The following is a 26,124-nucleotide window of genomic DNA, read 5'->3' as shown; positions in this document are numbered from 1 at the left end:
CTGAGAAAGGCCTCACTGAACTTGATCAACAACTGTTATTAATCATCAAGTTTTCCACTCAATCATTTAATCATATTTCTGCTTTCCTATACAGGGGCTTCCCTCATAGCTCAGTTGGTAAAGAATCCGCTTGCAACGCAGAAGACCTCGGTTCAATTCCTGGGTTGGGAAGATCCACTGGAGAAGGAATAGGCTACCCACTCCAGTATTCCTGGGCTTTCCTGTATACTTTTCAGTTTGTGTTCTGGACATAAAGGCCATGAACTAACTAGAATACTGATATCTCTAACTCACAAAGTACATCATGTGTTGAAAAGTTCTGTTAAATAGTGAATCACATTACATCCTCTATCTTGAGAGCACTATACTACCATTTAACACTACATAGGATTTAATTGCTAAACCCACACCTAGCTCAAATATTAACCATAATGATTTAATGCTCTTACACCGTCTTCCTGAGATTATTTAACAACAGAGTGAGTGGAGGATCAGAACAAGAACTTTCTACCTCAGCAAGTGACTTGCTTGGTTGCAGACTAAGAATGCCCTTTCTCTGACACTAATATACCCTAGCATATGCAATCAAAATGCTTAAAAAATTATTCTTTAAAGTCACTGAGAAACATTATCAAGTTCCTATTAGTGAGAAGCATTTACAAACAAATCAAGATCTGTGATGATGTATGCCCAGATGGACACTAAACTCTGGCTATACTGCATGCAAGACAGTATATACACACGCAGAACCCGAAAATTTTCAGAATGAGAACAACACAATTACAGCATCTAACGTTTATTAAATGCTTAAGTATCAGTTACTGTGTTAAGTCTTTTAGATGCATTTAAACTAGATGCATTAAACTGTTTAGCTGAACTTCACAACTGCCCTATGAGGCTGATCTATCATGCCCATTTTACATCTTGGGAAATGGTCTTTTAAAAAATCTTAAGATGTATAACTTGCCCAAGATCAGTTACTAAGTGGCAAAAGCAGCACTCCAACACAGCACTGCCTGACCACAGACCTATGTGTGCTTTTTGTTGACTAAATATTTTACCTACTCAAATTAAGAATCCACTAAAAAGCATAAGACTTATTGACAGTGGACCAGTAGTATTATCTATGTATCTCCTGCTCTATTTTGTATTCATATGGTAGGAACTTGAAGACAGCTAAATAAAGGATAACACACTCTACTACAAAATAGCTTCACGGAGAATATGTGATTTGGGCAGTGGAAAACAGATGAAATACTTTGATGAATGACATGTATAATAACAGAAAAGTAATTCAAAGGAGCTCTCATAAATAAAAGGCTTAAGTAAAAATAGAAAGCAAAAAATAAATAAATAAATTAAAAGCAGCAGCAAAAAAATAAATAAATAAAAATAAAATAAACAGTATGAACCCATGAAGATTCCCATCCAAGAGTTATCAGTGATGAACACTAAAAACTAAACATCTTACCTTTTAACTAAATATTTAATCAAATAAGAACACTGAAGATGCAGGTAACTTTTTTATTGAGGCACAACAAGGCATTATAATTTGCCTGAACGTGAGGCAGTTAGTTTAGTAAGCTGAACATTAATACAGTTAAGGATTAAGTGCAAACAATATACATTCACAGCTTGACTAGCGAGGCTACATCACAATTTATAAAGTGCCAGATTAGTGCTAATTGTCATTCAGCTTGAAATTTTTCACCACGAGGAGGAAAACAAAAAGTAAGGACCTCCTCCTCCTTCTAGGAATGAAAACATTTTCCTTAACCAATCAGTCAAAAGGGCAAGAACTACTTTTCCTTATTCCCACTAATTAGAACACCATATCCTTTCACTGTCGATTCTGTACTGACTTTCAATCTTGGTAAAGCAGATAGCCTGAAAATGTAGAATATTTCCAGCTACTTCCATAAATTGCTCCTCTGTGCAAACGTAACCATATCTGGTCTCCCTGGAAGAGCTGAAGAATTGCGTGATTGCTAGCAGTTTCGTGGTCTGGAGCACCATCATTGGCGTAGGCAGATACCAAGACCTCTTCATTCTTCATAAGGTTGACATACAGTGGCACATTCACTGCCAGCTTTAGCATATGAAAAATGAAAACATAAGTGCCATTCACTGGACAATTAAATCTACCAAGCTGAAGATCAAAAGTTTCTCCCAAGTTGTTCAGAAGAAGGTCAAACACAATAGGTTGGTCTAAAGTCCCAGGGGCGAGATTAGAGGTTCTGGCTGCGGAGAAGGCAACGCGCATCTGCTGAGGCAGGGGGTACACGTGTACTGGCAGTATGGTGGCTGCTGGGTTTGTCACTGGCACATCCACAGGGGTCATGCTACGGGAGTCTCCTTGTCCAGAGTCACCACTGTTAAAGGTTTCGTTGTCTCTTTCTGGGCTGCTCACCTGAGAAGAATCACTCCACCCTGCTGTTTTATTAGCAACAGTGAGTTTCTCATAATGAAGCAGTTAGCTTTGAACACAATATTTAACATTAGTCGGCTACTGAAACACAGATAAAAATGCATTTTATAGTAAGTTTTTTAAAAAGCAATAAAGTAGAGCTACAGTATACTTTTCTAGATTTCTCTGACAATAGGTTTGTATACTACTACTCTAAAGCCAGAAAGGACCTAGATGATTTTGTCCAGTAGCTTTACTTTTTAATATTAAGAAAATGAGGCCCCCAAAAGGTTAGATAACTTAACACTAGTTACAGCTGACAAAGTGTAAAACCCAGATGTGAATGAACACTCTGTTCTTTATCTTTTGCCCATATTTCTGAGTTATTAATTCCTCAGTGATTCCAAGTTATCTAACAGAGAAGGACTCAAGAAAACTGAGATTACATAAAAGAAGCAACTTTTGGAACTAGACATTCAAACATTTTGTTATGGTACTAAGTTTCATAATAAATGCTTATTCTTTATTTCTAAGTTAATGTGATTTCATAAAATTTTAATGTTTTCAGTAGTATACAAAAACACTGCTCAGATGGAAGGCAAAGATAATGTGAATAGTGGCTACTTTCTTAAAAGAAAAAGCTTCTTTTTTCTTGTGACAAAGTTAATCTTCATTCTTGATTTTCTCAGTTACACTGAATCTTTTAATTGTACCTTCACATTTTAAGAAGTATTAAAATATCTTGCTTTTGTTCAAGTCATGGTGTCTTAATCATTGTTTATTCCAATCTATCAATGTACTAAGGGGCACTAGAGTATCTAGGAGTGCCCATTATTCCACAACCACCATCCTGAAACATCACCCAAAACTATACCAAGTTGGTATAGTGAATATGCACCTAAGGTTAAATTATGCTCTGGTGTCAAGCAAGTTTATAACATACACAGCACCCACATACACTTAAAAGTGACAAATGATCTCCACAGCCTATCTCCCTTGGTCTTCAGTACTGCATTTAAGCAAACCCAAAACCTCAAAAGACGAATGCTGAAAACAACATACTTTGGGGAGAACTTGACAGAGAATAAAGAAAGATCTAGAGGTACGTTTTGGGTAAATAAATTCCTCAGTTAATTATCCTTACCTCTCGAATTTGCCCGAGGACCACCAGATGTCCCTCCTCGCTTGTAACACTGCTGGAAATTATCCTAAAATGAACACATAATATTTACCTCAGCACAAAAAATGCAAAATAGTTATTACTAGCAAATAAATCTGTAAGACTAAGGCCTCTGAGCCTTTGAGCTGGACTTCAACAACAACCAACCAAAGGGGCTCAGATGACAACAAGAAAAACAAAACAAGGGTCACAGTAACATATATCTTCATCTGTTAATTAACCTGACAGGTTAGATATGTTAACACTTGCAAAAACAAGAAAGTATTTAGATAACACTGCATAAAAGACACAGTGCTAGGTTATGAGGGAAATTCAGAAATATGGCCTGGTCCTCTGTGCTTCATCTCAATACAAAAGGACATAATAAAGCAAAAATACAGACTAATCCAGCCTCTCTATTTATAAACCAAAGGGTGATGACAACTATTAACTGTGTTAAGGGTTTTGACAAGGAAATTGGTAAGAATTATAACACATGAACATATTATTTCTTGGAATCCTTACCAAAAAATGTCCAAAAGACAACATTTCAAACTGACTCCCAAGTATGGTAAAAGCCCCCGTACAAGTCATGAAAAGAATAGTTAGCAGTGTCATTAATTATTAACATGTAATAAAAAGCTTCAATAGGACAAGAAAATACATAATAAAAATAATAATACTCCTACCCCAAACTCCTCATCCTCTTCCCAAGAACACTACTATCATTGATATCTTATGTTTCCTCAATAAGAAACTGAAAACAGCACCAAAAAATACTAGAATATTGGTACTGAGAACAGATGTGCTAATACTGAAGTTTGTTTTAGTCAACATATTCTCTTCACACACAGTATTGACAATCAAGTAATAACAGTTGGTATTTGAATCCTTGATACATGCCTGGCATTTTCATACAAAGCACTTTTGTCTATCACTTCATTTAATCCTCAGACTCTCTCAGAGTAATCCGCAACACTTCAGATATAAGTAACTCAAACTGATGAGTCTCCATCTAAAAGATAAGGAACTATGGAGAAGGAAATGGCAACCCACTCCAGTACTCTTGCCTGGAAAATCCCACGGACAGAGAAGCCTGGTAGGCTACAGTCCATGGGGTCGCAAAGAGTCGGACATGACTGAGTGACTTAAAGAAAAAAAAGATAAGGAACTAGAGCTCAAAAAGTTTATATAACATGTCAAAGGTCACACAACCAGGGGAGTTGTTGAGATCCAGGGTCAAACCCAAGTCATTCAGGTGACGTGGTGTGTTCTCCAAGTGTGTTCTTCAACATTGCCTCTGTACAGACATCTATCTTACCTCATGCAACTGTAAGCGCTTCAAGTAGAGATCCTTTGTATATTAACAACAGAACTCAGTAAAATACCACGTATATAACAGAAGGCTTGTAAAGCTTCAAACCTTAAAATGCTAATGTAGTATAAATTCATATCCAGATATGCTCAGAGACAGGGAGTTTCCAAGGACTGTTAAAGTGGAAAGTCTAACATCTTCCTATCAATCTTTTACCACATACAGTAAAGAATATCTGAACTATTCAAATAAAGAATTAACCAAAAAATTAAACTTTTAATAAAAAGGACTTTCCTATACTTGAAAAGGAGTACATCAAGGCTGAATATTGTCACCCTGCTTATTTAACTTCTATGCAGGGTACATCATGAGAAACGCTGGACTGGAAGAAACACAAGCTGGAATCAACACTGCCGGGAGAAATATCAATAACCTCAGATATGCAGATGACACCACCCTTATGGCAGAAAGTAAAGAGGAACTAAAAAGCCTCTTGATGAAGTGAAAGAAGAGAGTGAAAAAATTGGCTTAAAGCTCAACATTCAGAAAACGAAGATCATGGCATCCGGTCCCATCACTTCATGGGAAATAGATGGGGAAACAGTGGAAACAGTGTCAGACTTTATTTTCTGGGGCTCCAAAATCACTGCAGATGGTGACTGCAGCCATGAAATTAAAAGACACTTACTCCTTGGAAGAAAAGTTATGACCAACCTAGATAGCATATTCAAAAGCAGAGACATTACTTTGCTGACTAAGGTCCATCTAGTTAAGGCTGTGGTTTTTCCTGTGGTCATGTATGGATGTGAGAGTTGGACTGTGAAGAAGGCTGAGCGCCAAAGAATTGATGCTTTTGAACTGCAGTGTTGGAGAAGACTCTTGAGAGTCCCCTGGACTGCAAGGAGATCCAACCAGTCCATTCTGAAGAAGATCAGCCCTGGGATTTCTTTGGAAGGAATAATGCTAAAGCTGAAACCCCAGTACTTTGGCCACCTCATGCGAAGAGTCGACTCATTGGAAAAGACTCTGATGCTGGGAAGGATTGGGGGCAGGAGGAGAAGGGGATGACAGAGGATGAGATGGCTGGATGGCATCACTGACTCAATGGACGTGAGTCTGAGTGAACTCCGGGAGTTGGTGATGGACAGGGAGGCCTGGGATGCTGCGATTCATGGAGTCGCAAAGAGTTGGACACGACTGAGCGACTTCACTTTCACTTTCATGGGCTATGGAGTTAAACTTGCATATAATTTCTACCATTTACTTGCTGAATGACCTTATACAAGTTACTTGTTTCTGAACTCCAGTGTTCCTTATAGAGTGGTGAAGTAAATGAGTTAATGCAAATTTAATCAAGTCCTTAACACGTCCTGGGCTTCCCTGGTGGCTCACACAGTAAACAATCTGCCTACAATGGAGAAGGCCCAGGTTCAATTCCTGAATCGGGAAGATCCCCTCGAGGAAGAAATAACTATCCACTCTTGGATAGTAGAGATCTTGCCTGGAGAATCCCATGGATGGAGGAGCCTGGCAGGCTATAATCCATGGGGTCGCAAAGAGTCAGACACGACTGAGCAACTAACACACTTAAGACCTCCTAAAGTTTCATGTAACAGGCAATTGTCATGTATCCTACTTGGGTCATTAGAAAAGCTCCCAACTCAACTCTCCATAGTAATAAAAGTGCCATTACAAAACAAATTATGACTCTGCTATAGGTTAATCACTAGCTTCACATCAACTGTACTTCACATCAATTGTTCAATTATGACAATTATTCTTACCCTTTGGGAATAAGGTGTTCCAGGATACTCTCTAGCTTGGAACTGTAGCTGGCTATAATTTCCATTGGAAATTGAAGGAGGTCCTCTATAAGTATCAAAACCTAGTAAATAAACAACTTACATTAGAATTATGGGCAAAATTACACTAAACTTTTAAATAGTCTGTTCTATACCACTTAAAAAGTTAAACTGATCTTATAAAGCCATCACTAGATTTATGCCTTCTTTAAGCAAACTCTTTAATATTATTTCCACAATAAAACACACATTTATAAAAATATCACAGACTTCAAATAAGCCAACTGTAGAATTTTACTATTGCTCGGATACAGATGGGGTTGGGAAAGGATGGTGGTTAAAGCCTTGGTCTAGCATACTTTTGCCAGTATCATGCAGTGACTAGAATACTTGGAACCATATCTAACTTAAAAGAGTATCACTATTATACTCTCATCTGTGGTATACTCTGACAAAAAAACTAAGAAATGGGTATTGTCTTAACTGTAACATGTTTTGAGCCAGCCAGGTCAATTAGCAAAAGAAAGAAATTATTCAAATATGAAAACCAAAATTAATTCCTGGAAAAAACAAAATGTTCAACCTTTTACTTCAGTTAAGTCACAGGATCAGTTTTTCATACAAAAAGTTCCTCTGTTATAGACAAAAGATATATTAGAAATACTCTATTTTGCAGAAATAGGGAATTCTCTACTACATTATAAACAGAAATAACAAATAGGAACAAGGTCAAGTAAAAACAGCTTGAGTCAAGGAAATATATTCAGAGCATACCTTTATAACCACCAGGGGACCGATACGAATTGGTTAGTAATCTCCCACCACGAGTACATCCTCTAACAGATCCCCGGCTATTGACAAATGGTTGAGAGGGTCTGGGAAATACATTCGTCTGTGCTGGGTAAAAGGCAAGGCTACCATTGCTTACTTGAATAGTTCCATCGGGAAAACTTGCTGCTTAAGGAAACAGTTTTAGAGTCCAAGAGTTAAACGGTAATAAAAATTTAATATTCTTTATACTTAGAAGTCAGTGTAGAGCAAACCTTTAATACAACTTTCTCCCTTCTAAAAAAAAAATAGGTGCCATAGATATTCATGTGTATATATAGAGATGTTTAAGTTATAAAATATTATTCAGCCCTAGAAAGAAAATTCTGACACACTCTATAACATGGATAAATCTTGAAGACATTATGGTAAATGGAATAGGTCAGTTACAAAAGAACAGATACTGTATGATTCCATTTATATAAGATAAGTACTTAGAGCAAATTCATAGAGTAGAATGCTGGCTGCCAGAGGCTGGAAGGAAAGGGAAATGGGGCGTTAGTGTTAAATAGAGAAGATGAAAAATTTCTAGAAATGAATGGTGGTGTTGGCCACACAACAACTTGGATTGTTTAATGCCATAAAACCTATACACTTAAAAAATGTTTAAAATGATGAATTTTATGTTATGTATATTTTTACCACAAAGGAAAAAGAAAGGCTAAATATTTCACCTCATGGAGAATAAGAAAGTGAACTTTTATTAATACTTTAATTGAAAAGGCATGTAACAAACAATATCCTTTATGTACATCGCCCGTCCTATGTTTTCACAGCACAGGTGAGAACAGGAGGTCATCTGTGGCTAGGTCCAGGGATTTACATTCACCACCTCTTGCAATTAAGAATTGAGAATGCTCAATTTGTTTGCTCAGGCTTAAGTTTTAGAAAACCCAACAGGGGTCTGAAACACCAACATTAAAAATCTACAAATGCTTCTTATGATTGGGAAATGACTACATAGTTGCCTCCTCTTTCATGTACCTATTATAATAGCATGAAAGACCAAAAGGGCCTCCCATCTCTAAGCAAAGAGTGGAATAAGCATAATAAGTTAAATATATATCTTCACATTAATCAATGCTCTATTTCAAGAGAGAAGAAAAGAGAAATGGTCAGACAGCCATCTATCTGTGATAACACAGAGTTAACAATGATTTCAAAGCCTTCATAAAAGCAGCTGGATAGTGTCTTATGCACCTCTACCACTGCTGATGGTAATCAAAGCAATCAGATTTTAAAAAAGCCTACTCCAGGGTCACATCAGCCATCTAAGTTCTACCTCTACAAACGTTAAAACTAACAGGTGAACTTAACCAAAGAGAGGAAAAGGCATTAAGCATTTCTCAGCACTTGAACAGGAGAAAAGATAATGCTTACTAGTCAGGAAAGAACCTCTCAAATGTCACTACAGACTTGCTTTCCATTTAATTAGCTCTCATCTAAGTCTTCAAAATATACACAAAGATCTTACCAGTCTCTTGAGAAAGGACAGTTTGTTCTACGTGTATAGCTGGCAGTTGGCACTGGGGTGGTGTTTGTGTACTTGCTGTAGTAAAACTTTGATTGTAGCCAGGTGAATAAGGGGATTCTTTTATTTCTTGTTCTTTCCGTGGAGGCAGAGGTGCATTAACATTAAATACCTTAAAAGACAGAGTACACTGAGTCATTTGCAAAGTTTCATAGAAAATAATGAGGGATGACATTCGGCAAAACTCTGCAACATTCAAAAACTTCTGTCTGATGGGTGAAGGACTTGAACAGACATTTCTTCACAGACAATAAATGGCCAATAAGCACATGAAAAGATGCCCAACATCATTAGCCACTAGACAAAACAATAAATCAAAACCACAATGAGATACCACTTCATACCCATTAGGACAACGATTACTTAAACACAAACAAAACAAAAAAACAGAAAATCTAAGTATAACTGAGGGTGGGGTAAAATTACAATCCTCATGCAATGCTGATGGGAACGTCAAGTGGTACAGCCAACTGTAGAGAACAGTATGGTGGTTCTTCAAAGAGCTAAATGTACAATTAACGTATGATCCGCTAATTCCATTTGTAGGCATACACCCGAAGAACTGAAAGCAGAGATTCAAAGAGAGATGTGTACACCTATGTGCACAGTATTATTCATAAGCGCTAAAAGGTGGAAATAGCCAAGTGTCCATCAGCAGATGAAGGGTAAACAGAATGTGATACATGCATACAATGGAATGTTATTTCACCATAAAAAAGAATGAAATTCTGATCCATGCTACAACAGGGATGGATGAACCTTGAAAATACTATGCTAACTGAAATAAGCCATGTAGAAAAAGGACAAATATCATGAGTCCACTTATATGAGGTACCTAAGAATAGGCAACTCATAGAGACAAAGTAGAATACAAGTTACCAGGGAGAAGAAGGGGATAATGAAAAAGTTCTGGAAAAAACAGTGGTGATGGCTGTACAACACTGTGGATGTACTTAATGCCACTGAATCATACATTTTAAAATGGTTAAAACAGTAAATTTTATGCACATTTTAACATAGTAAAAAAAAATTCCTATTTGATTTCTGACAGAAGCTAAATGAAGTACAAAAACTAACTCTCCTGATATTACATTATCATAATGCTGCTTATTGAGAATAAAAACTTCATAGGGCAAGAGGGTACTTTTTCAGAAACCAAGGATGAATGAAAAAACCTGCAAATTCAGTACTGAATTTCTACCACGTGGCAGGACAATGATTTGACCAGACTCTGGTCACTGAGTATAATAAAGCACTTTTGTTACTCTCGAGCCCCCTTATCCTGCTCCATTTTTCCCCAATACACATATGATATTTTATATATATATATATATGAGTATTTTTCTCTCTAGCCCTCCCACTTCCATAATAAAGTATAAGTTTCTTAAGCACAAAGACCCATCTATTCTCCATTGTTACAACCCAGGCATTGTTGAACAGTGCCTGGCTTTGAACTACCTGTTTGTTGAATAAGTGAGTAAATGAACAAATAAGAACCAGTTTGTACTACTGAATAGGAACCAAACAGGTAGAGCAGACAGACCAGCATGAGCAAAAGAGGTATTTGTGATAAGAATGTACAGGGCAAGTCCAGGGGACTAGTCTGGCAAGTTATACCAGGCTTCAAAAGTTACTGTCAGGTAAAGACATTCAATTTTATTTAATAATGGACCAATATTTGCTTTTAATTAGGAATAAGAAAAACTTAATAAAACCGATGTAGCTTGATTTTTGTTTTTTTACTAAAAATAACAATACTGTGTAGGATGGATTGACAGGCATAGAGGGAAAGCAAGGATACTGAGCTTTTTCTAGGTGGCCAAGCAAGGGGTAATAAGATTAGTGAATTAATGTGTCTGAATTCACCAGCCCATCTCCCTGCCTTGTGTCTGCTTCCCACTGCCATTCCACTGGCCTCATCTCACTACTGTCACTCAAAAGGACGTGAAGTGGGACATTAAGCATCATCAGGAAGAGTATTTATTGGCTAAGACGTTGCGTTCTTCTAAAGAAAAGCTTTATATTTATTCTAGGTTTAGAGAATAAATATACAAACTTAGTTGTAATATAATCTTAAAAAGTTTTAACTACAACTTGTAGAAAGAAAGAAAGTGAAGTCGCTCAGTTATGTCTGACTCTTCGCAACCCCATGGACAGTAGCCTGCACCAGGCTCCTCCGTCCATGGGATTTTCTAGGCAAGAGTACTGGAGTGGGGTGCCATTTCCTTCTCCAGGGAATCTTCCTGACCCAGGGATCGAACCCAGGTCTCCCGCATTGTAGACAGACGCTTTACCATCTGAGCCACCAGGGAAGTAGACTGTAATTCAAAATACCATACAAATCTTGAACAATTCTCCAAAACCCAGCATGAGATGAATGAAGATGAAATCAAATGAAAGTTCCAACAGTAATAGAACACACAAGTATGTGTCCTATATTTCAGGGTATTGATGCCGTGGAATACCAGAACTGTGATATTAGTAATTGTTAGTATTATTAAGCTATTCATAGAAAATTATGTTTCCCACTTACATTTCATTTCTTTAATATGGGTCTCCTCAGCTTTGCCTATCACTAATTTTCAGAAGGGTAAATGCCCTGACAAAATATTCATTCAAAATTATTGAGGCTTTGAATTTAACACTCTTCCCTCCACAAACAATATTTCCATTGAACAAACTCAAATTCTATCAGTCCAAGTAAGAGTAATAGAAAAGGCAAACTTTTTCACATAGTACCCAATATTAAAGAAACAGTAGCTTTTTAAATGGAATAATGAACTGCAATCATCATTCATGTTTTATACTCACTGTCTGCATGGCTTGAAAGGGTGCTGTGTTAATGGTTACTGAACTACTACTTGCTGGAGGTGACTGGAAGCCCTGTTCAGAGCCCTTTGACATGGGAGGATTTGGAGAAGCTAGTGAAGACGGTTGCTTGCTTGGGGAAACTGCTGCCTAGGGAGGAGAAATGCAGTATCAGCCAATCACCTGCCATACAACAAGCAGTTAACTTACACTAAACCCCAGGATGGCATAAGTCAGCAAGTCCTATAGGATGACATTTGGGCATAGGAATGCAAAAGAACAGCTTCTGCTTACAATTTCAAATCTCAATTGCTGAGCATGCACACTAGTATTTGCTTTGCACAGCTTGCTGACTAAGTGAGAATCTTACTATTAATCAATCTAAGAGATGAGGGGTTGAACTTTTTATGAGGACCTAGTCCCTTTCAAACCCTGTAATATTTTCTAGTTCAGAATCTAATATTATTCCAAACTTATACAGAAGAATTAGGCTTAAGAAAAACCCTGGGTGAGTTGCTTAGTCAATGTGAACTTTTTTCGGTTTCAAAGTCTTACTAGTGGATTCCTTAGTCAGCTGCCTTTAAAAAGAAAACCAAACCTGAGCTAATATAAATAACTCTTAACTAAGGGAATTAGCAACTCCTTGATACAACAGATAATAAAGCCAAATACTTAAAAGATAGGAAAAAAACAATCCCAATGAGGTAATGAAGCAGACAGGTGTGACTCATTAGGTGGCAAACACTTAATTTAAATTTAGACCAAATCAACATCATAAAAACTATTTTCTTATATAATGAATACATATTCTTATATAATAGTTAACCAAGAAATAATAATAAAATCTGAGTTGCTAATTTTAAAAATCTACCTATCATGCTATATCTATCTCAAGGATTTGCTCAAATATAGTAAAAACTATCAAAAGCACACACATAATACTGTCAAAATGCTTTGACAAAATTAGCCAAAAAGAGACTGGAATTCCTTCTGACTGAGTCAGTGCTAATATTAACACTATAAAGTTATTGAATCTTCAGTTATATGTATAAAAGATTTCTCTCCTAAGGAGTCCTTCAATATAAATATAATGAGAAACTTGAACTTATTGTTAATCCTACCCCTACCTAGAAATTTTCATCCTTTTGACATTAGCATTTCGGATATAATTTATTGTATCTGAAAAGCCAATACACTTGCCTTTTCAGTCTATTTAATACACTATTAAGTCTATTTATATGGTAAAGTCACAATAAAGTTAAAGTTACCTGTATAAGTTCCAGGACTACAACATCAATAGAAAGCAAACATTATTAAAGTATAAATGTTCAGTCATTAAGTTGATCATGCCTGTAATTCACATGTTAAGCTGGTTCTACTATTCTTTAAGTCAGAAATGAAATTAAGACAATTGGTCTCTTATTACCTCAGGAGTCTCTGAGGTCATAAACTCTGTTTCAGATCCCGAAGAAGCCTGATCAGTAGTAACCAAGCAAGCATTTGAGCTACAAGTAACTGGAGAAGAAGCAGCCTAGACACAGGAAGATATAAAACATTGTAAAAGGCACAATTTGTTCACTTTATATTACGTGGGCCCTGACCTTCGCAACACATTACTCTCACTGAACACTCGGCAGTGCCAATTGCTATGCTTAACACTTTAATACATATTAATATATTTACTCCTAACAATAACCCTGAGCAATAGGTACAACTATTCCCATTTTATTCATAATCAGGCAGAAGCAAAGAAAGTTAAATAATTTACCCAAGATCACTCTAAAATTAAGGGGTAGAGCTGAGATTCAAATCCAAGCAGCTAGCTACACTGCCTTTCCAGGCCTAGTCACCAAAGCTACACATCTAATCCCATCCTCATTTATCAAGATTCTTGGCCATGGAAATCTGGGGCCAGATTTTCCATCAGGCACTCAACAGCAAGCTCCCTGGGCAATGAGCCCAGGGTACATTAACGCTCCAAGCACGGGTCTGCTAGAATCATGACAACTACCTTTTACTCTAAGTGCTCTCAGTGTCTTAAAGGAGTAGGAAGAAGTATAAATAAAATACATAAATCACAATGGCACCAATATCCTAACAAAAATTAAAGCTAATATGTATAAAATAAAAATTGGGAGAAGGCATATAGGAACTGAACTAGTCTGACAACTGTAACTGACTAAAAAAAACTATGAAAGCAGCTAGGAAGGAATTCTATGGCATAACAGGTATTGGAATATAACAGAAATCCATAAAATTCTAGCAATCACAAGGTCTGAAGTGTCAGTGAATCCACTCCTTTTATCTAAATGCTTCAGTTCAGTTCTCAGAAGCCCAAGTAATAAATGGGTTACCCAATGCTAACGAGCAGTTACGTTTCAGTCATCTTCTCCAAGAGTTCATCATGATATGCTGCTTCTTGGGAAGAAGATGGGGACCAGGTTTAAAAAATCTCATGGAAAAGGGCTTATGAAAAAAAATTTTTAATCCTTTAGAGCATTTTATATATTTAAATAGGTATAATTTAGATCTGACCAAACTATTGTAAAACAGGAGTATTTTAAACCTAGGCCTTGCTTCTGGCCTCCTCTTTAAAACAATGAGACAACCACCCAAAATAAATGCTATTGGCTGTTGTGGGAACAGAACTAAGTCAACTGCCAAAAAATTCACAGATACTAAGTTAAGGCAATTTGGCACACCTGATAGTTAAGCTTTAAGAGACTCTGAATTTTAGTTAAGAGGTTAACAAAAAAGATAAGCATTCTTTACATTAGTATTTATTGAGAAGTTATGGCAGTTTTTGCTTCCAAGTGATTGCTCCTTAAGTAGACCAGCTAGAGTTTAAGTATTTCTGAGTAAGCATGATGATGGAGGCCAGTGATTCCAAAAAATCAACATGCAGATTCACCCAAGGAGCAGACTAAAAACATGGGTGAATAGACAACACCCCTGGAAATGCCAAACATACAGGTCTAAGGTGGTAACTAACAATATAGTCCTCTCTCAGTCTCCACAGGGACTGGCTCCAGGACTCGCTGTGCTACCAAAATTCAGAGATGCTCAGACCCTACAGTTGACCCTCCGTACCTGTGGTCCCACACCTTCAGATTAAACCAACCTCGGATATGTAGTACTGTATGGATTTAGTGGGAGAAAAAAAACACATATAAGAGGACCTGAGCAGGTCAAACTCATATTGTTCAAGGGTCAACTCTATGTATTTTTATTAAAGTGACCAAATGATTCTGATGCAGCCACCCCAGAGGCATGCCTGTGAGAACAATTAGACTAGACTACTGGTTTATCCAAAAATAATCTTAACTTGTTGACTGAAAGCCTCATACAGAATCTGATAGCTAGAACAGATAACGTGGAATTCTTTAGCTAAAGCAGGGAATGGGGTGAGGGACTAACCATGAAATAAGAAGAATTCGTTTCTTTCTTTAGACTCTTTACTACGCCAATATACTAAGTGACTTAGGTAGCTTAAACAGCAAAGTAAGATTCCCAGAGTACCTCTGAATTCTTCAGGCTTGCTCTTTCCTCACTAAAATTTCCTTTTTGTTTTAACAGATGACTTGCCCATGTTCATTAGGGAATTTTTTGAGGACCAGTTTTACTTGATCTAAAAAACTAGATATCCTTAAAACATTTTCAATAATTTAGTTAGGAATATTAGAATCAGTGAGTCTGACCATTCATACCAACGCAAGAGTTTCTCCTAAAAGAGTAAATGAAAGATGAATCTGGAGAAGTTACCTGTAATGGCTCTTGAAGAAAATCACTTTGATTGGATAGATTCTGTTCTGTAGATGCTGTAGAGAGTGAAATCAACAGTAAACTACTGAGGGAAGAGAAAAGTTTATGCATACCAACTGGATGGAAACTAAAGTTTATATTTTATAAAACCAAGCAGTATCTAGAAGAACTGGGTCTCAAGTCCTTTCTATTAGAGCTTTAAAAAGTCAGAGAGGATTATAGAGAAAAAGCATCCTAGTTTCCATCTGTGATATTTAATAATGTTTCATGGTTAAATGGACAAAAGCAGCATTTCAAGTCTTCCAAAAGAAAAGAACTGTGACTTTTTAAAAACCAGCGACTGTAATCTGGAAGATAAAATCTGAGCTATCATGAGCAATAATTAGCTGATATACTTTAAATTACAAGTTTCAAAATAAGTCCTTGCGGGGGTCATCTGTCTCTTCATTTTCCTCTTTGATCATGTAAATTAAACATACTTTTCAATTACATAGTTTCAGTTTGATTTAGTCTTATTAATGTCTATCACTTACTAATTACTCTCTCTTCCTTCTCCTTATCCAAACCAGGAATTACCGCACCAGTCTTCTGGTTGGTGTATACTGCTTACTACAGCTGAACTATGGCTTTGATTATGTCATTCCACTCCTAAGATAAACTGATGCAGAATAAAAAGCCTTAAGTGTCAGACCAGATTCAGATTAACCAGTGTTGGTGCAGTGTTAATCAGTTCAGTCAGTTCAGTTCAGTCACTCAGTTGTGTCCGACTCTTTGCAACCCCATGGACTACAGCATGCCAGGCCTCCCTGTTCATCACCAACTCCCAGAGTTTACTCAAACTCATATCCATTAAGTTGGTGATGCCATCCAACCATCTCATCCTCTGTTGTCCTCTTCTCCACCCACCTTCAATCTTTCCCAGCAAAAGGGTCTTTTCCAATGAGTCAGTTCTTCACATCAGGTGGCCAAAGTACTGAAGTTTCAGCTTCAACACCAGTCCTTCCAATGAATATTCAGGACTGATTTCTTTTAGGATGGACTGGTTGGATCTCCTTGAAGTCCAAGGGACTCTCAAGAGTCTTTTCCAACACCACAGTTCAAAAGCATTAATTCTTCTGTGCTCAGTTATAGTCCAACTCTCACATCCATACATGACTACTGGAAAAACCATTGCCTTGACTAGACAGACCTTTGTGGGCAAAGTAATGTACCTGCTTTTTAATATGCTGTCTTGCTTGGTCATAACTTTTCTTCCAAGGAGCAAGCGTCTTTTAATTTCATGGCTGCAATCACCATCTGCGATTGTGGAGCCCAAAAAAACAATGTCTGTCACTGTTTCCCCATCTATTTGCCATGAAGTGATGGGACCAGATGCCATGATCTAAGTTTCCTGAAAGCTGAGCTTTAAGCCAACTTTTTCACTCTCCTCTTTCATTTTTATCAAGAGGCTCTTTAGCTCTTCTTCGCTTTCTGCCATAAGGGTGGTGTCATCTGCATATCTGAGGTTACTGATATTTCTCCCGGCAGTCTTGATTCCAGCTTGTGCTTCTTCCAGTCCAGCGTTTCTCATGATGTACTCTGCATAGAAGTTAAATAAGCAGGGTGACAATATACAGCCTTGACATACTCCTTTCCCTATTTGGAACCAGTCTGTTGTTCCATGTCCAGTTCTAACTGTTGCTTCCTGACCTGCATATAGATTCTCAAGAGGCAGGTCAGGTGGTCTGGTATGCCCATCTCTAAGAATTTTCCACAGTTTGTGGTGATCCACACAGTCAAAGGCTTTGGCATAGTCAACAAAGCAGAAATAGATGTTTTTCTGGAACTCTCTTGCTTTTTCAATGATCCAACGGATGTTGGCAATTTGATCTCTGGTTCCTCTGCCTTTTCTAAATCCAGCTTGAACATCTGGAAGTTCACAGTTCACGTACTGTTGAAACCTGGCTTGGAGAATTTTGACCATTACCTTACTAGCGTGTGAGATGACTGCAATTGTGTGGTAGTTTGAGCATTCTTTGGCATTGCCTTTCTTTGGGATTGGAATGAAAACTGACCTTTTCCAGTCCTGTGTTAATCAGTGTTAAGCAGTGCACTAAATACCACTGATATAATTTCACTCACAGGATGCAAAAGCCTCAACACTAGATGTACAGAGTTGAAAAGAGTCAAGCAAGTCAAGAGTAAAATTATTTATAAAAGAAACAATTGGAACAAACAGCTGTAGGTGTAACAAGTCTTAAGAATGAGGACATACCTACTGGGCTACCTGGAGTAGCTGAAGGCGGCTGTGACGATGGAATTGCACTTGAAGGTTTGTCAAAATCCAGAATAGATTCCTAAAGATAAGATTTTAAATAATGAGTGGAAACAAAGATCACTGTTGGTTGGTAAACCGATTACCATTAAATTATTTATGATGTTGTCATAAACCTCTGCTTATTAGCTATAGGAATTTATCTAATAACTATCTTAAGATGTTAATAACTTAAGTCTTTTAGGAGAAGAAATTAAACGTAAATCTAAAGTAACTGTCAAACCTTAAGACTATCAAGTATTAAAATTCTAATAGTAATTCTAAGGCCAAGTTAGGAAAACTCCTCACTTGAAGGTTTAAACATAAACATTAGTCCTAGCATAGACTGAGCCCTCATTTTTATTATAACCAATGAGAAGTTCTAATTATTTTATCTCAACCACTAAACTAACTCATGCTCTCAGATACTTTCATGACAACAAGCCATTCTCTTCTTCCATGTGCCTATCTTGGTTATCCTGGAAATATTTCCAACGTTTTGAGTACTTAACTTACACACTTGTAGTGATCATTTTAGGTCCTTTATTTATCATCAAATAATCTGAAGAAGTAAGCAATTCTCTCACTTAATAAAAAAGTAGAAGGTTGGGAGTTTGTCAGATTATATAACTGGTAATTGGCAGAAGTAGATTTAAATGCAGGTCTAACTCCAAAGCAAGATCTTTTTACTATTAACACACAAAAAACTCTATTTGCCTACTTCCTAGCTCAATAATATCACAATATTTTAAAATTCTGCACGTGTTTGTGTAACACAATTTAACTATTGACTTAACTCATCTTATACAAATGAAATATAAACTCTTTGAGGGCAATGAATGTCATGATTATTTACACACAATGGCATCTATCAAATACCAAGCATAGTACAGGTTCTCATAGTCTGAGCAGAAACTACTAAATGAGCTACAGCAGCAATATCACTTGAGCACTATAAGCTTCTTACATGTTTAATTCATTTCATTACTCACAACAAACAGGAACAGGAACTATTATCCTCATTATTTTTTTTTCAAAAAAGAAACTGAGGCAGAAAGTTAAGTAACATGCCTAAACTCTCAGAGCGAGCAAGTGGCAGAGCCGAGATTTGTACTCATTCTGAACACCAGAATATATGCTCTTAACAACTTCATTTAATGCTTCAGACTAGAAGCTAGTAGCCCCATAACTAGCATTTAAGATTCACTTAATAATGACTCATACTTGCATAAAGTTACAAGTTCCTTGAATCTGGGTCATCAGATCCTGCAGTTTTTCTTTCCTCAATACTGGATCCTTTGGAAGGGTAGAGGAAGAACCTACAGGCTGATGCATAGGCTTAGGCACCTACAAGATAAACCCATAATGTGTAAGAGTGAAGTTCAAATTCAACAGCTTGATTCAGGAAACTTAGCTTATCACTGCATCTTAATGTAATCAAAACACACAGCAGTGTTCACTTATAGGTTTATCTCAGGTAAAGAATTTCCACACAAATGCCTCTTCTAAGTAATTTAAACAAAGTCTAAATGTTTCCCCCTTCAGTACAACTTTAATGGGAACTGTTGCTAACCATCATCTTTTTTAAAAGGAAGGCCAATAAAAGCAGAACTTCTGTGATAAAGTTCTTTCATTGTGGACATCGGTTACCTTACGTCCTCCACAAGATGCCACTCACTGCCTATAATATAAAACACCTCAATGATCTTTTTCCAAGGAAAAAAGTTACTATCACATTAATTATATATCCCATTTTTAATATATATCTGATTTCAGAAACGTTAAGGTATAAAAATGTATACACATATATCCTAGAGTTTAGGAAATACACTGTTATATTTTGTTATAAAGTAAGCATACTTTGGCGGGGCTACTAATGTTTAGAATGTGGTCCCCCTCCAGCTAAATTTCTTAAGATTGCTGAAACAGACCTCATGTTTATGGTTATTTCTTACAGGTATCAGCAAACCAACCCCTACCAGCTCCTCCTCTCCACCTTCTAATTCACTAAGAAATCACACAGCTAAGCTACGTCAACAGCGTCCTAAAATAATAGTTAATAGACCCTAAGGAAAATATATGAAAGGCTCTTTTAGGAGAAAAGTATGAACTTTGGTGATTTATTTCATGTATCTAGTCTTTTGGCTTTGAACTCTTTTTTGCCCTTGACTGTACTTAGTCATATTAAAGACAGTGGAGATTGCAATACAGATAGAGGCAAATACTGTGTTTATACAGACACACATCCCCGCAGTCACTGAGAGACCCTATAACTTCAATATGATGATGTCTGTGCCATAAGGTACAATAAATGAGTTCTGACATTTACAAATAAACACTCTTGATTTTAAATACTATTCAACAAACAGCAGGGTATCAATATTTCCTATGGTCAAGGCTCAGCACTGTTATACCTACTGGAATTTTTAACTGTGTTTTTTGAGCAACTTTATTGAAGTATTAAATTTGATTTATAAATTTCCCAAAATATTGATAGCTATCATGTTAAAATTACTGTCATATGATATCTGGTTAATGAAATAAGGCTATCAATCTTTTGCAGGGTCAGGATGAAGCTAAAATTACATTACCACTTAAAGAGGAAGAAAGGAAAATAAAAGGAGACAAGTAACTCTAAAATTCTCTTCCCAAAAGGTAGAATTGCAGCAGGTGTAATTTATAAAATGCAATGATCTGAATTCCCTAAACAAAATGTTTTCTTCCCCCTCACTTTTTAATTGAAGTATAGTTGATTTATGATATACAATATCATGTTAGTTTCAGATGTACATCACAGTGATTCAGTTTTATATATATGTATGTGTGTGCATTCTTTTTCAGAGTCTTTTCCTTTATAGGTTATTAAAAACTATTGAGTACAGTTCCCTATGCAACATAGAAAAATATTCTTCAAACTGTTAAAGGACCAAAGATATATGGTCCTCAATACATCTGGGTTCGATCCCTGGATTAGGAAGATCCCCTGGAGAAGGAAACTGCAATCCACTCCAGCATTCTTGCCATGGACAGAGGAGCCTTAGTGGGCTAGTCCATTGGGTCGCAAGGAGTCGGACACGACTGAGAAACTAACACTTTCACTTCTGGCTAAACTGGCATGGAAGTTCAGGAACATGAGATGGACATGGAGAACACTGGGAGGGTAGTGAGTTCACACTTCTTAGCAAACAAGGTGATAATAAGTCTTCAACAAGTTTGCACTGAAATAGTGGTAAATAACTTCTAATAGAAGACAAGACTAACTAGCACTGTATCTATGGATTACTCATTATAAGCCTTCTATTACTGGCATGGGTTATTTATTATTAACAGAATGAGGCTTCATATTTGAACCAAATCTCATACTTCAAAACCTAATTATAGAATGGTAAACACCTATACTTTTCATCTGCAGAAACTTTTTATTTTGAAACAGAAACAGACAACTAATCCAGCTCCCTCCCCAACTACTAATCTTCAGAAACAGGAGATGAAAGATTCCTGTTTCTTCTCCTGTCCATTTGTTCCTTATTCAAAGAGGACAGGCTAATTGAATGATTATAAGTCAGTGAAAGAGAAGGAAGAGAATACAGAAAAATGTAACTTGCATCAGAAAAAGGTCTCCCACCTTTTGATATGCATTTACATATCTCACTTCACATTATAGTCTTCTCTGACTATCAATATTTTAATACCATATCATGTCATTAAAACTTGAGCATTAAAACATTATTTCTAATTGCAGAAATTTCATTTCAGGTTAGGCACAAAAGACAGACTAAGTCTGCTTCTAATTTTCTAGGAAAACAAACTATGCATTAAAAGGTTAAGTGAAATACTTTATATATTAACATGGGTTTTACTGATTTTTTTCTAACGAAATTTTAAATTATCACTATCACAAATCTCTATTTATGCCTACAATGACAGGAACAGACTGATACAAATCAACTCACATCTTTGGGTTCTGTATTAAACTTCCTGGGAAGGAGCTGGTCATTTGGTATGAGGCTTGCTGCAGCTACTCCCCAGGACTTTGGAGAAATCTGTGATTGTGGTGTTAAAGGGTGTTTCTGACTCTCAACGTTGTTTTCCCAGGATTTCGGAGTCTCTGGATGTCGTGCATCCTGTTCTTCACACGTGGGAGAGGCCCATGACTTGGTGATGTCCTGGTCACTCTGCACAGATGGTGTCCAAGACTTTGGCGTTTGCTTCTTTGGCTCCTGTTCTTTCTGCGGCTGAACTGGCCAAGGCTTCAGTGTTTCCTGCTTCTTCTGTTCCTCTTGAATGTATCCTGCTTTGGATTTGGAAGCTTCCTGCTTCCACTGGCCAGGAGTTGGTTTGGTTTTGGAGACGTCCTGCTTCTTCTGCTCTTCCTGCAGAGTGGACCTGAGCTTTGGAATCTCTTGTTTCCTCTGTTCTAAGGAAACCGCAGCCTTTGAAACCTCCTGGTGCTTTACAGAAGACTCCCAGGACTTGAAGGTTTCCTGTTTCTTCTCCTGCCCATCTGGTTCAGTAAGCATATCCCAACATTTGGGGAGATTTGGTTTTCTAGCATAATCTGCTTCCCAAGATTGCTCTTCATCTTGTTTACTTGAATAATCTACTTCTGTCATGTAGCGTCTGTTAAGAAACTAAACCAGAGGGAAAATGCGTTCAAGTCAGTCTGTAGACCTTGGGGGCAGTACTAAACTCCTATGTCTACTGGTCTGAACCACTGTGCTAACAGGAAATTTCTGTCCTTAACCTACTCGAAGAGAGTCTCCTCCTTTTTAGTCCATTCCTTTCCCCTCAATTAATAGAAAGACAAACTTCAAAAGTAGTGATCTACACGCGGCTCACCTAGACTGGTGGGCAGTGCACATCGCGGTGCCAACGTCTGCTTGGCTCAGGCTCTCCTACCAAGGTTATTCCGCCTCTGCCACCTTTGGGACCACCTGACTCCCTCAAATGTTAAGGCAGAGGATAGTTCAACTACACAAAGTTATTCTCTTTATACTGAAGCCTTATGTTCCCTGAATTACCAGCCTTTTCTTTATTTCCATTATGTATCAATCATATTGTGATTCTGCTTCTTCCATTATGTTCAGCCTCCATGAATTAAAATGTCACTTCAGAAAGAGAACAAATACCCTCTTCTGTTACCAATATGAGTAAATTCTGGCAAGAGCAAAATCCTACTCATCTTTAAATTCCAGTACAGCAGCCAAAAACAGCAACAGCTAACACTTGTAACTTGTATCCCAGGCCAAAGTGTAAGTAACTTAGAATTTAAGTGAACTCCTTCAAACCTCACAATAAATATGTAAGGCAGGCATTATCATTATCCCCATTTTATGCAGGAGAATAACAGACACAGCTGAGCTAGGTATCTCGCCCAAAGTCACTAAAAAGCTAGTGAGTTGCAAGGCCAGGATTCAAGCTTATGCAGTCTAAATCCACAGCCTCAGTTTCTAACCACAACACTATTCAAAAGTCTCAAAACCTAAAGTTGACTGAAAAATTACCTTTTAGTACCTTACCTCTTGTGGTTGTATCTCTGGTTGTGCCAGTTCCATAAGAGACTCTGAGAAAATAAAAGAAATATTAAATAAATACCAGGTAAACTGTTAAGTTTTTAGACTGATTACACTATAATTAAGAAACAAATTTCAGAAGGGTAATAGAAAAAGGATGGTGCAATTAAGTATATTTATGGAAGAAGTAATTCTCACAATTGGGTGTTGGTCAAAAGCATGTGGGCTGAGGCTAGTTGCTCTCCTTACGCAAGACAGTTCTCTGAATTCAAGGTGCAGTTACAAACTGATTTCTTACTGAAAATAGGACCATCTCCCCTTACCCACAAACACCAGCTTCTTTCAAGATAGACTTACAGCTCTGGTGTCATGGGGTATAAATGAGAAACACTTGAATCTTGCTAGTGGCTAACATAAAGCTGCTTGGACTACCTCCTTAGAAGTAATAATTCTTTCCAGCCTCTACAATCATTAGTAAACGTGTTACTTACTTAAAGTATTTCTTCTCCAAGAAAAGTAGAATTTTGAAAAATATATTTCTTTAACTGATTTTGGCATTTTTTTCCTTTGATCAGTATGTTAACCTTAGATTATTTATATTCTTGGCCTACAGTAGAGTATTGAACTCTACTATAACTTACATTTAAACAGTTTTAAATGGAATGATTCTAATAGTTTAATGAAGAGATTCATTAAAATGCCTCATTTTAACAGTATACTCTCTTATAACAAAGTATAACCTAAAATTTCTTTTTTTTCCCCCCTCTCTGAGGCATTTTATTTGTATGTATTACATCCCTAGAGAAAGAATCCAAGGATTTTCCCTCCTGTATGTTTTTGTCTTGCTTCTTCATGGTCCATGATGCCAGCTGAGGTTGTCAGTACAACGAAACCAAACTGACGGGATGGGAGCAGGTTATTCTGCCATTTTTCTAGATCTTTGAGTTGCACATCAAATCTGGGGCTGATCACTCCACACTTACTTAGCCTGCCTGTGAGGTTCACAACAATTTTCCCAGCCCCATGATCATCAATGATTTCAAATTCGCCAATGTAACCATGCTTCATCATCACTGTTAGAAACCTGATGACAACTTTGGAGCACGGCCTGATAAGGACCTGACGTTTGCCTCTCTTTTCGGCATTGTTGATACTCTTGAGACCATCAGCCAGGGCATTCATGCACACCATTCCGGTGGCACGGAAAGATGGCAGAAAGAGCTAAAATTTCTATTGAGATTCACTCTGCCAATCATGGTAGTAAAGCCTAGAGATGTTTCCTAAACCTAGGCTTATCTTGGGACTAGTAAAGATTTCTATGCATGCAGAAAATAAAATTAAAACAAAGCAATCATTTTACAATGATTTGATTCATTTGGTTAAGTGTTAAAAATGCAACCACTATAAAGAATTTCAGAGATCACAACAAACCTGACTCTTTAACAGATTCAGTCTTCAATAATTGTTTTTTCTTCTCCGATTTTATTAGCATTTCTTCCTCCAATGATACCTCTTTTTCCTTGGCATTTTTTGGAACTGGGATACTTTCAAAATATCCTGAGTTCAGCAATTTAGAGAGTAGATCTTTCATGTGTTTGTCTAACAAAAAGTGACCGAGAGTTAGTTATCACATAGCTGAATAGTTCACGGAAAATTATTTGAAATAGAAATCTTATAATTTTATCCTAGTTGTATGTCATTATAACATTCTACACTGGGGATACTTAAAGAACTGGTCATACTATAAAGAGCAAATATGCAGTCCATCATTACCTCATACTGAATGAATATAAATTTTAAAAGTCAGAATCCCAAAGTTTCAGCAAGTCACTTAAGTTTCTCTGGACCTCCATTTCCACCATTTGGAAAATGACTAAAAATCAGAGATTCCAATTGAAGATTCTAGTATGTCATAAAAAGCACATATTTATTCCCTGAGCTGGGAGAAAATAGAATTTTCCCATCCACCCCCACGACATCACAATAAGCAATTACTCTACCTTCCCCAAGTAACTACGGCTTTGGAGAAGTAAAATAACACAATTCCTCAAACATAATCTTTAGAAAAACCTATCTCGGACAATCGCTAAAGAATGTTTACAGTACAAAATTCCATGATTAAGATTTTACTCTTGAATTATGCTGTATTTCACTCCTACCACATCACCATTTGATAATCAAGAAAAACCTTAAAATAACGTTAAAGATCATAAACAGATCTAAAGTCTACTTCACTTCTGATAGCCACTAAAAATATAATTCCCAAATAAAGCAGAGTTCCCAAACTTGATTGGGGTCTACTATTCTTTTCAGAGGAATACTATGACACAGATTACCTTTCTTTTAAAATCAACTTTGAGGTAAAATTTACAAGAAACAAAATTCACATTTTAAGTGTACAGTTTTAGCAGGTATGTAAGTCATGTTACTCCTTCCATAACCACAATATAGACTATTTTAATCAACTCAAAAAGTTCCCTTATTTCCCTTTTATAAACAATCTCTTCCCCCTACTCCCTAACAACCACTGACCTATCATTCACGTTATGTCTTTTCTAGAATTTCATTAAGTAAAATCATACATTATGCACTCATTTTTTATCTGGCTTCTTTCATTTAGCATAATTTATTTTGAGATTCACATAAGCTACTACAGTATCAATAATTCATTCCTTTTTTACTGCTGAAATGATTTCACTGTATGGA

At 36.8% G+C, this 26,124-nt stretch overlaps 2 protein-coding genes across 2 annotated transcripts in view; both read right to left on the bottom strand.

The window, feature by feature from the left end:
• Positions 1–1,864: 1,864 nt before the first annotated feature.
• Positions 1,865–26,124, bottom strand: part of CAPRIN2 (caprin family member 2) — a 40,282-nt gene continuing 16,022 nt past the window's right edge. The window contains exons 6-18 of the mRNA XM_052641367.1: positions 24,850–25,017; positions 23,425–23,468; positions 21,859–22,536; positions 19,130–19,252; positions 17,867–17,948; positions 15,613–15,668; positions 13,277–13,381; positions 11,854–12,000; positions 8,986–9,154; positions 7,458–7,640; positions 6,666–6,766; positions 3,552–3,615; positions 1,865–2,433 (exon numbers count right to left, since the gene is read on the bottom strand). Coding sequence (XP_052497327.1) covers positions 1,865–2,433; positions 3,552–3,615; positions 6,666–6,766; positions 7,458–7,640; positions 8,986–9,154; positions 11,854–12,000; positions 13,277–13,381; positions 15,613–15,668; positions 17,867–17,948; positions 19,130–19,252; positions 21,859–22,536; positions 23,425–23,468; positions 24,850–25,017 — 2,489 coding nt within the window. The remainder of the gene's footprint in view (positions 2,434–3,551; positions 3,616–6,665; positions 6,767–7,457; positions 7,641–8,985; positions 9,155–11,853; positions 12,001–13,276; positions 13,382–15,612; positions 15,669–17,866; positions 17,949–19,129; positions 19,253–21,858; positions 22,537–23,424; positions 23,469–24,849; positions 25,018–26,124) is intronic.
• LOC128048901 (40S ribosomal protein S15a-like) lies at positions 24,217–24,633 on the bottom strand. The gene has a single exon (XM_052641368.1). It carries the CDS (start codon positions 24,607–24,609, stop codon positions 24,217–24,219), a length of 393 nt encoding a protein of 130 aa, XP_052497328.1. The 5' UTR covers positions 24,610–24,633.

The sequence above is a fragment of the Budorcas taxicolor genome, chromosome 5, assembly GCF_023091745.1.
Source record: "Budorcas taxicolor isolate Tak-1 chromosome 5, Takin1.1, whole genome shotgun sequence".
Taxonomy (NCBI): Eukaryota; Metazoa; Chordata; class Mammalia; order Artiodactyla; family Bovidae; genus Budorcas; species Budorcas taxicolor.
The sequence above is the reverse complement of the archived record's forward strand: the minus strand, read 5'-3'. Positions and strand labels throughout refer to the sequence as shown.

Bases quoted from the DNA above. Each gene is read 5' to 3' on its own strand.
- LOC128048901 (XM_052641368.1), bottom strand. From the start codon at position 24,609: ATGGTGTGCATGAATGCCCTGGCTGATGGTCTCAAGAGTATCAACAAT.